The sequence below is a fragment of the Mirounga angustirostris genome, unplaced genomic scaffold (genome assembly GCF_029215605.1).
Source record: "Mirounga angustirostris isolate CCGP_5_RB_7025 unplaced genomic scaffold, mMirAng1.0.hap1 SCAF_6, whole genome shotgun sequence".
NCBI lineage: Eukaryota > Metazoa > Chordata > Mammalia > Carnivora > Phocidae > Mirounga > Mirounga angustirostris.
The window spans coordinates 28,657,699-28,673,181 of record NW_026991714.1 but is presented as its reverse complement, the minus strand read 5'-3'; the positions used below and the strand labels follow the sequence as shown (position 1 = coordinate 28,673,181).

Sequence of the window (15,483 nt, the reverse complement as noted above, 5' to 3'; positions counted from 1 at the left end):
TAGTCCCCCGCCAGGAAGAGAAAGAAAACAGGCCCATCCTAAAAGGCCTCCATTGTTCCCAAGGAGTGACTCACACAGGAATAGGAACACTTGTCCCTGCACTCGGCGCTTGCCCCCAGTGGGCCTCCAAGTGACTCACAGCAGCTCCCGTCACAAGCCCTTCTGTTGTCGTGAGGCCTGGGCCCTGAGTAAGCCTGTGCCTCCCCCGGGGCCAGCCGCCCTCTCCCCTCCCCGAGCAGGTGGGAGGGGGCTCCTTTGAGTTTGGCAGTTCCCAGGGGCCTGTGTCCCTGAGGGTCTGCTCTGGGCCCTGACTCACTGCGAGACAGGCTCTCACCTCAGTTTCCCTCCCTCTGAAGGGGAGCTGACAGACAAGGCAGGAGATGCGTGCTGGCTTTTATTATCGGCATGCGTGGGCATGTGGGGGTACAGGCACGAACAGCAGCTCCCAGCCGGGCCAGCTCCTGGTTTCCAGACCTGAGTCTGCCTCCCATGCCCAGGAGGGCCCCAGAAGCTGGGGGCGAGCAGGGCGGGGACACAGCGAGGATCTTTGGTGAGGGGGAACTGCTGCCCCTACTTCCAGCGCCCGGTGACCTTGGCCTTCCCGCGGGTCTTGGAGCTGCAAAAGAAGCAGGGCCCAGTCAGAAGTGGGACCCAGGCCAGGGCAGCAGGTCTCCACAAGGAGGAGGCAGAGGGGGTTGATGCAGAGGGCTGAGAGGGGCAGCCTGGAGCTGCCTCCAGATGTAGAGTAGGGCAGCAGGCTGGAGGGAGTCCTTGGGGGCCCTGCACTCCATTCCCCACTGAGCAGTGATCATGGGGGAGCCCAAGGCCGAAGCAGCCTGTGCCCTGAAGGGGAGGGGGAAGGGGTGGGAGCCAGAGCCCTCAGAGGAGGAGTGGGAGGGCTGGAACACAGGGAAGGAGGAGGCAGGGCTGGGTGTTGGAAGGACCTAGAAACTTACACTTTCTGGTTATCATTGATCCTGTTTCGGAGAACATTGATCTGTAAGTGGGAAAGATAGAGTAACTTTGGAGCTCATTGATTCAGGTCCCAGGTGGCTGGGGGTGAGGGAGAAGCCGGCTTAACACAGTTGTGGGGGAGGAGGGAGGAGGAGGGGAAGGAGGGAGGAGGGGGAAGGGGGAGGGGAGGGAGGAGGAGAGGTGGAGAGGCCAGGCAGCGAAGCTGTGAGGGTCAGAACGGTTAGAGATCCAGAAGGGCCCAGGTCCCACACGCAGAAGCTGTGGAGAGGCTTCCTGACCACCCCACTGGCCTGTCACTGTGGGGGTCCCAGAGCCAAGGAGGGCTCGGGACAAGGGTGGCATAAAGAGGCTTTCTGAGAATCCAGTGCAAGGCTGGGCCTCAGGAAGCCCTCCAAACAGCCCAGCCCAGCCTGAGACACCCCCCTCCCCAGGCACTCCTGCCCTGTTGCTCAAGAGGGGCAGCATCCCCATGGGCCACACCCACCCGCCCTGTATTTCGGCCAAATCTAAGCCCGGCAGGCCAGTTGCAGAGTTAAATAAGGAACCAAAGGAAAAGAGGAAGGCCCAGGCCTGGAGCAACTGTAATAGTAGCTAATGGCTACCGAGCACTTAGTGGGGTACCCGGCATTTTCTGTTCCGTTATGAGCTCTTTCCCAAATATTAACCCATAGGATTACTGTGAGGTATAACTTCATACATGTAAAAGTGCTTGAACAGTGCTTGGAACACGTTGTTACTGTTATTATTACTATTGTTACCTCTGTAACCGTCACAATAGCCCTGTGAAATAGGGCCTGCCGGCATCCTTGTCATTTAGATGGGAAACGGAAACAAGGAAAAGTAAGTGACTTGCCCACGGTCACACAGCCGGTAAGGGGCAGAGCTAGCTACAGAACCCAGGCAGTGTGGCTCCGAAGTCCCTGCTCACTGTCACTGCACAAAATTGCCTCTCTGCAGCCACGGGGGCCTGAGCTGTGCTCAGAGGAGGGGCCCGTCACATAGGAGATGCAGGAAAAGCAGGCCCCGAAAGGGAAGCTGGACTCCTCGAAGCAGAAGGGCCCCCCGGGGAAGTGCGCAGGACCCGTCCCGGCTGAGCCGATCCTTGCTGGCTGTCTGTACACCTGGGACCCTCCAGGCTGTGAGCTGGAGGCTCAGCTGGCTGCGCCCACACCGGGGCCTCGGGGGCCGTAGGGAGAGGTGAAGGGGCTACCTCTCTGGTGAGGCCTCCTCTCCCCCAGGAGGCCTGGCTCTGTGCATCCTACTCCTCCCGTCGGGCTCAGCGCATCTGAGCTGCTGCCTCAAGGCCTTCAGGGACAGAGGGAGGGAGCCCCCCCAGGGCTGGAACCCCAGAAATGGGTCTTTGCTCAGCTCCAGCCAGTGAACCATCAGACTTCTCCAACAAGCTGTAGCCCAGGGGTGGACGCGCAGCCTTGTCAGGGACAAGACACCCGGGCAGGTGTGTGAGTTGGCGTGGGTGATGGATGACAGGGACCGGGGAAAGGGGCCTGACTGGCAGCAGCAGCGCGGGACCTGATCAAACCAGGAGGAGCATGGGATGGGGGAGGGCAGCAGTGAGCAGGCTCACTTCGTATTTCTGCTGCTTGAACTTCTCCTGCAGGTCGAACTTCTCTGCCTCCAGGTTGTAGATGCTCTGCCATAGCTCCTTGGCCTTCTCCCTGCACCGGCCAGAGTGGGGATGGGGGGAGGGACAGGGAACGATAAGGAAGGGTCTTCATCTGCCTTGATCCCAAATCCGACCCAGCCCCCAGAGGCCCCAGCCCTCCTTCCCACCTCCAGGCCTGCTAATGGGACCCCCAGCCCACCTGGCTCAGCATGGGGCCCAGATGGCAGTGCCCAGTGCTTAGGAACAGGTACCAGGGGCTGTTAGGGCAGAGTTGGGGGGAAGAGGGAAAAGCCCTTCTAGCACTATAGAGCGCAGTCCAATCCCCCTTCCCACCACCTGGATGCAGGTGGGTAAGGAGAAGCTCAGAGGGGTGAGGTGCCTGTTCAGTTCTCTTTCCCTATTCCCTGAAGGCAAAGCACTGAGCTGGCCTGACCGGCTCCCTCCCAACTCCACTCCCACTGGAGTCTTGGGAAAAAATATGTGGTATGGCAGCGCCCCCTGGTGGTTCATGTGGAGAATGTGCCCTCTGCCCCGCCTGCCCTCCCCACGCAGATGTAAGCAATGTCCGGAGGACCACCAGCCCCCACCTCAGCTGATCTTCATTCAGGTGGTCGATGGCCAGCACCTTCCTCCTCTCAGCCAGAATCATCTTCTTCTTCTCCCTCTCTGTCTGCCTCTTCCCGCTTTTCCGCTCCGTCTGGAGAGGGTGACAAGCAGGGGGCGTTGGCTGGAGAACACAAACCCCCTCTCCCCTAACCCTCCCCAAACCCAATAGGGAGTAAGGCAAGGCCTGCAGAAGGACTAGGTCCTAATCCTCTTCTTCCTGAGACACCCACGCCATCAACTGCATGGATTTCCAGGAGAAACTGAGGCTGGGGCAAGGAGGACCATTTCAGTCCTGTGTTCCTTTGCCTCTCCAAATTCTTCCATCTGTCTCCCGGCTCCCTCCTCCCACTTACACATTCTCCACACTCCTCCCCTCCAGCCAGGCACCCTCCCCTCCCAGGGAGCCCCCAAAACCATGAGGAGGAAGAGGGTTAGAGGTTTTTGTACCCACCTGGGCCTGCAGGGCCAGGACACCATGAGAGAAAGGCCGAGAGAGAAAGAACGAGACCCGGACAGAGACGCAGAGAGAGAGCAGAGCACAGGGCCGGAGGCAAAGGCAGAGAGACAGGGGAGAAGGAGAAGGTGATTCAGACGCTCCTGCAGGCAACCTTGTTTATTAGGACAGGAGTCTGGGGGTGAGGCACAGACTGTTTAGAGAGCGGGGCCTCGCCAAAAGTCTGGCTGGAGTGGTCGCTGTGGGGGCAGAGGCAGGCAGGCTGGTCTGGTTCTGAGCTGGGGACTTTAGAAATCTAAAAAAATGTTCTGATCTCTCCACTGCATAGAGAAAAATCAATGTTTTATTTCCTCTCCTCCCTTGAGAATGGAGTACCTAGCAGGAGTGGGACACAGAAATTAGAAGCTGAGGGAGTCCGCAGGAATAAACCATCTCACAGCTGTGTGGGACAAGGATGCTTGCCACGGGAGCCCATCTGATCTCCGAGCAGGCAGGGCAGACAACATTAAAGCGACTTTACAGGTGAGCTAGCTGAGCCTCTGAGCTTGCCCGAGGCCACACAGCTGTATCAGAGCTCTGATTCTAGGCACGAGGCTCTTCCAGATGCACCAGCCAGCTTGGGGGCCCCCAGGCACCGCTGAAACGGGGGGGGGGCCTCTGCCAGCAGCCCCCACCCCAGCAGGCCCCTCCTGGGGAAAGCCACAGTCAGGCAGAGAGCCTGGGGCGGGGGGCGGGGGGGGGGGGGGGCAGGAGGAGGCTTCGGTCTCTCACACCAGGTGGGAATTTCCTCCTGGAATCCAACTTGAAGTCTGTGGACACCCCACTCCTCCCCATACACCAGGACCCCCTGAGACAGTTGCTGCTCCCTGACCTACCTTCTGGATGTAGCCCCCGAAGTGCATCATGTTGGACAAAGCCTTCTTCTTCCGGGCCTCATCCTCGGCCTTCCTCCTGTTCTCCTCCTCCTCTCGTCGGGCTCTCTCTTCCTGGTTTCCATGGGGGGGGGAGGAAGAGAGCAAATCGGGGGGCACAAACCCCTGACACTGGGCTGAAGTCCGTGGTCTTTATGGGTCAGTTGAGTGGCGCTTTCTCTCCACCGGGCAAGAAGCCTCCTGAGGGGACCCCCCAGCACAGGGCCCGGCACATGGGAGCGTGAAGACTTTTGTTGATGAATGAGGGAAGAATGATTCCCAGGTGTGGCTCCCATCCCTGCCTCAGGCAGGGAGCCCGTCCCCCCACCCCACCCCTCCCCTCCAGGAGGCCTGGTACCCTGGAAGGACCTCCAGCAGCAATACGGGAAGAGGGCCATGGGCCCTTCTGTTCCCGGGGAGCCGGCACAAGGGCAGGGAGGAGGGCTGGAGAGGACCTACTTGGGTTATAATGGAAGTTTTGTACCTTTCGGCCCCTTCCATCCATTTCGCCCACCTCCACCTGCTGCCTCTGGCAACCACCAGTCTGTTCTCTGTACCTATGAGCTTGGTGTTTTGGTTTTGGTTTTGTTTCATTTTAGATTCCACATATAAGTGAAATCATACAGTATCTGTCCTTCACTGTCTTATTTCACTTAGCATAATACCCTCAAGGTCCATCCATGTTCTCACAAATGGCAAGATTTCCCTCTTTTTTATGGCTGAGTAATATTCCTCTTTGTGTACACATTTTCTTTATCCATTCCTCCATCGACAGACACATGGCTTGCTTCCATGTCTTTGCTACTATTAAGAAGCCTGCAGTGAATGGGGCACAGATATCTTTCCGAATTCATGGTTGCATCTTCGGGTAAATACCCAGACGTGGAACTGCTGGACGGAGGGTCTTATAAAATAGTAAGTCCGGGAGGACCCAGACATTTCTGTCTTGTTTACTGTGTATCATCAGAATCCAAACAATTCCCAGCACCCCACCAGGGGCTCGTGGACTGAATCAGTGTGTATGAAGACAGAAGGGTCTGGGAGGCCTGGAAGGAGCTGGAAGCACGGTGGGGGGGGTTCTGTGGGCCTTGCACTAGGGGTCACTCACAGCCAGGCGAGTCTGCCGCTCCTTCTCCTGCTCATTCCGGATGCGCTGCTGCTCGGCCCGCTCCGCCCGCCGCTTCTCCTGCGGGGAGAGAGGCCAAGCCTGCCCACTGTGTGCACAGGGAGGAGGTGTCGTCCGAGGTGCCGGGACCAAGCGGGGAAAGCGGTGGCAAGAGAGCCCACGGGGGATGTTCCCCACCGAGTCTCAGGGCAGGGCAGGCCCTGCCTCCGAGGGCTTCCACTCTCAGCCAGCTCCGTGGGCGTGGACGCAGATGGCCCCCCGACAGGTCCAAAGGCCCCAGCTAAATAAAGACAGGCCACAGCGGGCATGTGCGGAGGGCCTACACTGACCATCACTCATCATGGGGTTGTCCTCAACGATCTGACAAACGTCAGGCGGGCTTCTCCCGTCTCCCCTGACTGCCATGCCCCTGGCCCCACGCCAGCCCCGGCCCCTGCTGCGTGTTCACCGACAGATGGCCAAATCCTCAGCGGGGGGCCAGCTGGAGCCGCGCAGCCGTGTGCCAACGCGGCAGCGAGTGTGGTGGGGAGAAAAACAAAGGAATCAAAATAACCTCCCCTCTCCCCAGCACAGGCCGCATCACCCTCCCTGCGTTGGTGGGGGGAGCTGGGTCCAGTGGGAGGGAGGCAGGGGCCGAGGTGGGACGACAGCCAACTGACCGGTCATCCCACAGCCAGAGCCCAGGGCGCCCAGAGACGATCAGCAGCTCCGGCTGCCAAGCACCATCCAGTCTGGTGGGGAGGAAAGCGGGGACCCGAGAAACCACAGTGCAGGGCCTCCGGAGCGGCTCCAGGCCGCAGGGATCCTGGGGGAGAGCCCACTTCCCGCAGGGTCAGGGGCCCCAGGGAAGGCTGCCCGGAGGAGGCGGTGCCTAACACAGAGGGGGGAGGACAGAGTGCGTGGCCTCTGGGGGCATTTCCACGGGAGACTGGACACCCACAATTCTGTCTTTGAGTGAGATGAGCTCCTCCTCCTCTTTCTTCCTGTTCTCAAAGTGAGCCTCGATCAGCGTCTGTAGTTCATTCAGGTCCTTCTCCATGCGCTTCCGGTGGATGTCCTGCGAACGCACAGCAGGCTCAGGGCTGCTGAACCCACAGATCCGGAGGACAGCGGCTGGGTAGGGAGCACCGTCCGCAGAGCAGAAGCGATGGGCGGGCTGGGGGCCTGGCCCGGGAAGGGGCCGCGGTGGCCTGAACCCAGGATCAGGCCTGGCCAGGTCTGTGCCGAGCACCATCCCACCTGCCACGTCACCCCACCCCGCCCCCCACCAGGCCCCCAGGCCTCCTCGGGGCCTCCGCGCTCCCCACAGGCACACTCACATCAAAGTCTACCCTCTCCCCATCGGGGATCTTGGGCGGCACCAAGTTGGGCATGAATGGCCTGTTGGAGAGAAAAGGAGGGAATCCGTGAATGTCATCCCACCGTGGCCCCAGCGGACTGTGGGTGCCCCGGGCGGGCAGGGCCCTTCCCCTTCCTGCGGAAGCACGGCTACAACAGTTAAGCCACATCACCGTCAAGGACAGCAACCTCGCACCCGGGGCCACCAGGCTCTCTCATACGTGCCCTCTCAATTCATCCTCCCCCTACGCCCGCGACGTAGGACTGCCCATCTCGCCAAAGACGCCTGAGGCTCAGAGAGGTAGGGACGTGCTCAAAACCACACAGCTAGGAAGCGGAGAAGCTACGACACGTGTGGCTGACCCCACAGGATCTCCCATGAGCCCTGGAGTCCTGTGGTTTGGTCCCAGCCCCAACGCATGCTTGCTTTGTGACACCAGGTCCAGTGGGCTCTGGTCCTCACTTTCCCCATTTGCCCTCAGGTCTGGGTGGGGCTGAAATGAGATACTGCAGTGGCCATTCAGGTGGCCAGGAAAGGGAAAGGCTCTGGACAAACGAGCAGAGCTGGGATTATCTCCGGGGCCGGTTTCAGGAGGTCCCATGGAAGCGGGGAGAAGCCTGCGAGTGTGGGCGGAGACGCCATCGGCTGACAGGTTGAGCATCGCAGAAAGGGAAACCTTAGTTGGCCAACCCCTCCCCCCTGCGCCCCCCTCCCCCGACACCCACAGCTTGCAGGTGCTTTCACATGTGTGGACCCAAGCCACCCTGCCCCGCCCCTCTGCGACACTGTGAGGCCACCCAGGCTGGCAGAGTGTCATTACTTGGCTCCCCCAGATTTTCTTTTTTTTTTTTTTTTAAGATTTTATTTATTTATTTGACAGAGACAGAGAGAGCAAGAGCCCCAACACAAGCAGGGGGAGTGGGAGAGAGAGAAGCAGGCTTCCCGCTGAGCAGGGAGCCCGACTCGGGGCTCGATCCCAGGACCCCGGGACCATGACCTGAGCCGAAGGCAGACGCTTAACTGACTGAGCCACCCAGGCGTCCCTCCCCCAGATTTTCTTCCCTCTTCCCTCAGGTCCCAACTGAGCTACAGAGGAAGGTGTTCCAGCCTTGGGATAGGACAGGGCATCCGTCCAGGGCCGCAACTAGTCCACCCCTTTCCTCTAGATGAACACAGTGCTGTCCACGACGGGGTACGCAATTGGTAATGGAGTGTGGGTGGACTTCAGTCCCCGCTCTCCCTCAGGCCGACTCTCGTGCAGTACACAACCTCTACTACCGGGTCTGTGCCTGCCGCACCCCGCAGCCCATGCCCACTGGGCCATACTGCACTTCTGTCCTGCCCTAATCATCCCTCAGGGCTTCACCACAGGTGTGTCCCACTCACCTGGGCTTTGGTTTGGACTCCTCCACTGGGCCATCTGGAGAGAAGCACAGAGCCACAAGGTCAGGAGGCCCCAGATCCGGTCCCAGCTCTGCGCCTGATGAGCTGGGCACCTACGGGCCTCCATTTCCCCATCTGCACAGTGAATTCCTTCTAGCCCTGGGGATCCCTGGTTCCAGGAGCATCATGAAGAATTAAAGCAGCAGGGTCACAGACCCCACACTCGCTCTCCCATAGCAGCTCCCAGGGGGGACATCTCAGGGCACAGCTGGGTCCTAACAGGAAGCACACACTCCCAGAGTGAAATTTCCAAGACTTTTCTCATTCGCCAATTCTGGGCAAGGCAGCTTTGCTTCCCAGTGAGGAAGGGTCCCATGGCACTGTCCCAGGGGATCCTGGCCCCAGGGTCCCCACCCAGGTCTCTGACTCCTTAGTTGCTCCCTGGACTTCCTGGCCTCCAGGAGGGAAGCTGATGGGCAAGACCCAGCTGGCCCCTCCCCTCCGGAGACGTGACTGGGACCACTGCACCCTTGCCAAAGCCTGCCGCATGACAAGGATCACCACAGTGACCCACCACATGGACCGTCTATGTCTTGGGATTTCATCCTATAGACACCACACATTACAAGTGATTTTGCCTGAGTTCCAGGAGCCTTGTATGTGTAGGTGACTTCTGGGGGCCCTGCCCAGAATGGGGACTGGACATTGGTCCCCTCTCCCACAGGGCACCACCCAGGCAACTTCTCTAGAATAAGGGGGACAGAGGTTTGGAGCCAAATACCCAAAACCTGCATGGTCACCAACTTCTGTCCTCCCCTCCCCTGAGCCCCTCCTCGCCCACCTCCCTGGAGGAAGCCCTGTGGTCAGTCTCCCCCCAAAGCTGCTTGTAGGGGTTCCCTTGACACCCCAATACCTCTCTCCTGATGTCCAACAATCCTTACCTTCAGCTTCTTTAGCCTCCCCTTCTTGTCGATCTCCTAAACAGAACATGAGACATCAATAAGATCCTTGTTCTAGGCTCAAGTCCCCCTGACAAGAGTCTCCCCCACACACAGGTCCTAACCAAAGTGCACCCTGCCAGCTCCCGTGGTCAGGGGATGTCTATTCACGCACATGCCCCTGGGCCCAAGGCTCTGCCTGACATGAAAGGAGCACACAGTCAAGGTCATTGACCAGACCATCGGCGGCTGAATCCCAGCCCAGGCAGGATGTGCGGCTGTACAGGCTGGAACGTGGCTTCCAGGTGTATTTCCTAGCGCCACAGGAATGCCTCTGGGGGCTCCTGCCACGTCCCGAAGCACCAGGACAAAGCCCCTCACACCCTCACCCCAGACAGACCCTTACCTTCTGCATTGGTCTCCTCCGTCTCAGCCTCACCTTCAGCCTCTTCTGCTGCCACCTCTTCCTGCTCTGGAGAAGCGAGCCAGACACAGTGAACACCCAGGCCCCTACTTAGGCTAGCAGGCAGAACCCAGATCAGAGAAGGCTCGGGACGGAAGTTAGCAACACCCAGGATCCAGATGAATTTTGGGGTCACCGATATGAATGACAAGGGGCTGCTCAGTTCCGGGTGTAAACCAGAAGTTGGCAAACTATGGCCCAAGGGCCAAACCTGGCCCCCAGACTGTTTCTGTAAATAAAGTTTTATTGGAACACAGCCACATCCATCCATGTAGGCACTGCCTCTAGCAGCCTTTGCCTTACTGCAGCAGAGTTCAGTAGTTGCAACAGATACTGTGGGGCCCACGAAGCCTAAAATATTTCTATCTGCTTCCATTACAGAAAATGTTTGCTGACCCTGGTCAACCATGACAGAAGGGCATGATCCGGCCTGTGAAGAGTCCTTTTGTTCAACACTTGCCTCTCCCAGAGTTTGGGAACTGGAATTGGGCCTTTCTGAGCATGGAGACCTGTTCTCTACCTGAAAGCCACTGGGAGGGCCAGAAGTCTGAGGTAGGAGTGCGTTAGGGTGTGGTAGGTGCCGTGGGTACCCGCGGAGAAGGGCTTGCAGGCCTGGCAAGGCTCATTGCTGGGGGCGGGGAGGTCTGGTGGCTAATAGCTGTTTCTGCCTGACTTAGCGTCTTTCCCCAACAGCCTCCCTGGAAATGTGATTCCACCCCATTCCCCAACTTTCCACCCCAAATGTTCCACCCAGGCATCTGACACCACAGGATGTATCCTGCTTAAGGTGCGGTGTTGGGAAAGCTCCTGCCCTGAACTCAGGAACTCTAGGGACCCTTCAGCTGTATCTAAAAGAAACCAAACCAGCAAGACTGTGGGTGGGTGGATGAGATGCCCACCCTGTAGACATTTGTACTGTCCAGAGTTGGTAGGATTTTTCTATTTTCATCCCTCTGTTTGGTAGGATATGAACCACCCAAGTCAGGCACTTGGAATAGACAGATAAGACAGGATGACGCCCGGCACGCGGCTCTGCCTGTAGAAGGTGTTGGGGAATGCTCACTGACGGATGGGCTGACATGTGGCGGCCTCCTGGCAGAGGGAGAAGAAAAAGCCTCAGGGCGGGAGAGAGAGGGGCCGTCATGAAAGAAACACCGGCCACCAGTCACTCTGCCTGATGCTCCCTGTTCTCTTTTCCTAGGTCTGGGCCTGGGGGTGCCTCTTTTTTGATCCCCACAGGATCCTTACCTCAAAGAAGATCCTTCCAGAAGGGGTGAGAGTAGAAGGCTGGCCAGCAAGAGTATGGCCAGTTTGGGGGTCCTCTTCAGGCCATGTTGTTAACCCCTCCCCCCATCCCCATCTAATGTTTCAGTTCTCTGTAGAATACCCCCCATCCCCATCTAATGTTTCAGTTCTCTGTAGAATACCCCCCATCCTCATCCAGTGGTCAGGTAACGTGCTCGCCAAGGTGCTCCCAGCCTCCCCAGACCACCCACCGCAGCTTGGGACCTGACTATGAGAAAGCTCTTACTCAACTTTAGCCCAAGTCTGTCCCCCTTGCCCTAGTCCTATCCCCGGGGGCTGGAAACAAGTCCAGGCCTCCCACCCCCACCCCCAGCAGGGCACATTTGAAGGCTGACGTCATGTCTTTTCTGCTCTGGCTATTTCCAGTTCCCCCAGCTGCTCTTCAGATAACTTGTCCCCAGGCCCCTCACGCCCTGGCCACGCTGCCTGGGTGCTGTCCAGCTCAGAGGGAGGGCCCAGTATGTGCAGCAGGGGCAGAGAAAGGTCACTCATTCCAGACATTAGTCCCCCTCTGTGGCCACATTCAGAGCAGGCTGGGGGACAAGCCAGCCCGGGTCCTTCCCACCACCACCCAGCCCAGGAGAAAGATCAGGAACCAGGGAAAGAAGCAGTGGTCTGGCCCCTCTGAGGCTGGGAGGAAGTGACTGACCCACACCTGCCCCCCTGCCCCCGCCCCTGCCCCCCCTCCCCTCCCCCGCCACAGAACAGGGCCAGGCTCAGGACAGCAGGGAGCAGAAAGCACAGGAAAGTAAAAGCTGTACTACCGTCTTCGTCCTCTCTCCAGTCCTCCTCTTCTGGGGGTCAGGGAGTGGCCGCAGCAAAGGGGAGAAGCGAGACAGGTTAGTCTGGGAGCAGAAGGATGGGGACGGGAGCGGCGGGACAGGGCATGGTTTTGAGCGTGAGCTTTGGACTTAAGCTCCAGTTCCAATTCCTGATTCACCACGTCTAGCAACTTGGGCAAGTCCCTTCTCAGCAGCTTCCCAGGTGCCTTGTCAGTAAAATGGAAATAATCATCCTCCCTTCTCCGTCGACGTAAGGATGAAATGATCGGGCACCTGGGTGGCTCAGTTGGTTAAGCGACTGCCTTCGGCTCAGGTCATGATCCTGGAGTCCCGGGATCAAGTCCCGCATCGGGCTCCCTGCTCGGCGGGGGGTCTGCTTCTCCCTCTGACCCCCTTCCCTCTCATGCTCTCTGTCTCTCATTCTCTCTCTCAAATAAATAAATAAAATCTTAAAAAAAAAAAAAAAGAAAAAGAAATGATCTACCATGCATGCAGCACCCAGCTGTTACCTGGCACTTGGGAGTCATTCAGTAAGCGGTAACCGGCCGTTTCCGGCTCTGCTTCCAGACACGGAGACAGAGGCCCCGAAGAGCAGAGTGGGAACAATGCACTGCCATCCAGTTTCTCCCATGTTCCTACCCTGAATGAGCCTCTCTGATATCCCACAGAACATCTCCAGTTTCCAGGAGCCACAGTTGTGAAAGCCCCACTGGAGAGCACGGCACAGGGCAGATGTGCCTGGTCTGGCTGAAGGGAGTAGCCCCGTCAAAGGAAGGCACAGCATTATAACACAGGGAACAGACCAGCACACAGTCAGCAAATACCTGCCCAAAGGAAGCGCTTACAGCAATTGGTACTCTTTCTCTCCTGGAAGAAGAGAGAAGCTGTTGTCCATTCTGTAGGCTCAGTGGCCATCCATTTAGACCTTGCTCCTTCTTGCTCATTTATAGCTGGGGACTTAGCTATGTGGGAGGCAGGTGGAGTCCATTCCTTGCAAGCAAGGCAGATGCTACATGGAGTTCAGTCCACCGTCGCAGCAGAGAATTATTTTGTTAATTCACAGCCAAAGCCTACTGTGCATAGCAGGCAGATTAGTCCCAAATTCAAAGGTCTGTATCTCAAATACCACCCCCTAAAATTCACGAGCCGGCAAGTCCTCCAAAGCAGAGGAAAAGCCACCGTATCGAGAGTATGTGCAGGGAACACAACAAAAAAGTGGAGCCAGCTAGATTTTTGATTCAAAAAATATTTCAGACAGCTTCTGACATATTTGGTGTTCCTTGAAAACCAAGGTGACTCCAGTGACCCCTCTTAGTTTCCCCCGTGAGTTGCTCCGGTGTCTACTCTTTGGCCAGGCACCCTAGAATAGCCTTAAATGTGTGAGAGGCTCCTCGTTTGCCCTAGAAGGCATAAGGAAGAAGGGGGACAGCTACTGAAGCGCTTGGCTCTCTCCCTAGACCTTCAGGGAGCCCCTTCTCCTGATGTCCACACGCTGTGTGCTGAAATGATACTTCTAAGAATTTGCTGAGCCTCTAAGGGGCAGGATGAAACCCGCCTGGGGCACAGAAGCCTGAGGGGACTGAGGGCTATTCTGGGCCACTTGGGGGGCTGGGTGGGGACTGGAGTGAGGCCTCTTAGTCACTTCCATGTGTCAAGCACTCAGGAAGAGAGAAAGGTTAGGGTGTTCTTTCATTGGGCTATGAGGCATAAAGCTAAGGAAAGAATTGTGAGAACAGATCAGAGTAGGAACGGGTCTATGGGTCAAAATGGACTTTCGAAAGATAATGATGTCTTCATGCTTATCTAAAATATTCCAGAGGGGCGCTTGGGTGGCGCAGTTGGTTATTCGTCCAACTCTAGGTTTCAGCTCAGGTCGTGATCTCAGGGATCGAGCCCAGCGTCGGGCTCCATGCTCACTGGGGAATCTGCCTGTCCCTCCCCCTCTACCTCTCCTCCTCCCCACTCGTGCTCTCTCTCTCTCTCTCAAATAAATAAATAAAATCTTTTTAAAAATGTTTCAGATAACTGAACACTTCCATAATCTCATTTGAAAAATTATTAAGCTGAATGTTTTTAGGGGTGATAATGGTGTCATGGTTATGTTTTTCTTTAAATAGTGCTTATCTTTTAGAGATACCTACTGAACTTTAAGCATGAAATGATATGAAGTCTGAGGATGATTTGGGATGTCTGCTCTAAAATAAGTGAGGGGAGATGAAGCATAGATGAAAAAAGATTGGCCATAGTTGATGATTGTTAAAGCCAGATGCTGGGCATTTGGGGAAGCAGGGTGGTGCGTAATTCTATTTTTGCTACTTGTACATGCATTTAAAACTTACCATGGTTGAAAAAAAATTAGAGAAAAAAATCAAAAAAATAATTAATTGGAAAAAGTGGCAATTCTGTGTGAACAAAATGATGGACAGTCGAGACAGGTTTAAACCTTTTGCCTAAGACCTGAGCAACCAAGGCTAGGACTGATTCCCATTTAGGAGCCATGGATCTTGGCTCAGCTGGGAGTGAGGGGCAGTGACAGGATACTGGATTCCCGGGATCTCTCTTTTCTGGCCCTCCCTCTGCCCGAGCTCCGTACCTTCCACAGCTTCTTCTGCTCAGGAGAGAAGACCACGGCCGCAAGAAAGGAGACAAGAGGTGGGTCAGTTTCCAACCAGGCTGCCCTTCATCCGAATGAGTACATAAGCGTGTGCTTACCTTCCTGTTCCCTGCCATGGAAAAGATAGTGTCACCCCACACGCACCCCACACGCACACACTCGTCTTTCCCCAAAGGTAAGTCCATTCCTTATTTCCCTCATTGCCTCATGGAGCTCACCCTCCTAGGCCCACCTACAAAGGCACCCCCGAACGGGCCCAGTCTTCTCATCCAGGGCCTCCTGCCACGGTCCCCAGCAAACCTCTGCTTGGTCTCTCCAGCATCTGCCCGCTTAACAGCTCTCTCCCTGCACTGAGCTTTGCCAGACTGTACCCTAGAACCCTGCCCTCACCCTTCTCTCCCTATCCAAATCCGACACAGGTAAGCCTGACTACCCCAGCCCCCACTGCTCTCCCCCTCCTTAGAGCTCCTGCCCTACCCACAGCCCACCCTCCAAGCCCGGCCCCTCTTGGCTGATTACTTCCAACATCTGACATCTTAACATCCCATAGGAGAGCAAATTCCATGAGGGTAGGAGCTTTGTATCCTGATATCCTGATACCTCTGCATCCTTCCTGGTGAGCATCACCCTCCAGGAGATCATTGTTAGATTGGCTGCCAGTGTCCCACCCCAGGGTGTCCCCAAGAAGGGTGGTGGACAGGGCACTTCGGGAGGAATATGGTTCCAAGATGAAGTGCTAACAGTGAGCTCTGATTTGGATTTTATGGGGCATGATCAGCTCTGTGGCTTCAGGATAGCCACTGAACGTCTCGGATATGTTTTCAGGAGACACACCTTCTAAGCTCTTCTGCCTCCTAGTCTCGTAGCCAGGTAGGACCCCAGCTGACCCTGGGAGCTGAGCTTTCTTTATTTCCAAAAGTCTCCCAGCCTGTGGCCAGCCCAGGATCCGCAGCTCAGAGGCCA

The 15,483-nt window shown here is 56.8% G+C and overlaps 1 protein-coding gene across 2 annotated transcripts in view; it reads right to left on the bottom strand.

Moving 5' to 3' along the window:
- Positions 1 to 362: 362 nt before the first annotated feature.
- TNNT2 (troponin T2, cardiac type) overlaps positions 363 to 15,483 on the bottom strand; it is a 22,363-nt gene continuing 7,242 nt past the window's right edge. Inside the window, exons 3-16 of one of the 2 annotated variants that reach the window (XM_064594024.1) lie at positions 14,619 to 14,629; positions 14,500 to 14,514; positions 11,889 to 11,918; positions 9,763 to 9,828; positions 9,360 to 9,395; positions 8,422 to 8,455; positions 7,016 to 7,076; positions 6,637 to 6,753; positions 5,679 to 5,756; positions 4,535 to 4,645; positions 3,187 to 3,296; positions 2,561 to 2,651; positions 957 to 997; positions 363 to 616 (exon numbers count right to left, since the gene is read on the bottom strand). In XM_064594024.1, the coding sequence (XP_064450094.1) occupies positions 571 to 616; positions 957 to 997; positions 2,561 to 2,651; positions 3,187 to 3,296; positions 4,535 to 4,645; positions 5,679 to 5,756; positions 6,637 to 6,753; positions 7,016 to 7,076; positions 8,422 to 8,455; positions 9,360 to 9,395; positions 9,763 to 9,828; positions 11,889 to 11,918; positions 14,500 to 14,514; positions 14,619 to 14,629 (847 nt within the window). In that variant the 3' untranslated portion in view covers positions 363 to 570. Of the gene's footprint in view, positions 617 to 956; positions 998 to 2,560; positions 2,652 to 3,186; positions 3,297 to 4,534; positions 4,646 to 5,678; positions 5,757 to 6,636; positions 6,754 to 7,015; positions 7,077 to 8,421; positions 8,456 to 9,359; positions 9,396 to 9,762; positions 10,912 to 11,888; positions 14,586 to 14,618; positions 14,630 to 15,483 lie in introns of those variants that run through there. The other variant, XM_064594023.1, reaches the window with a different exon arrangement.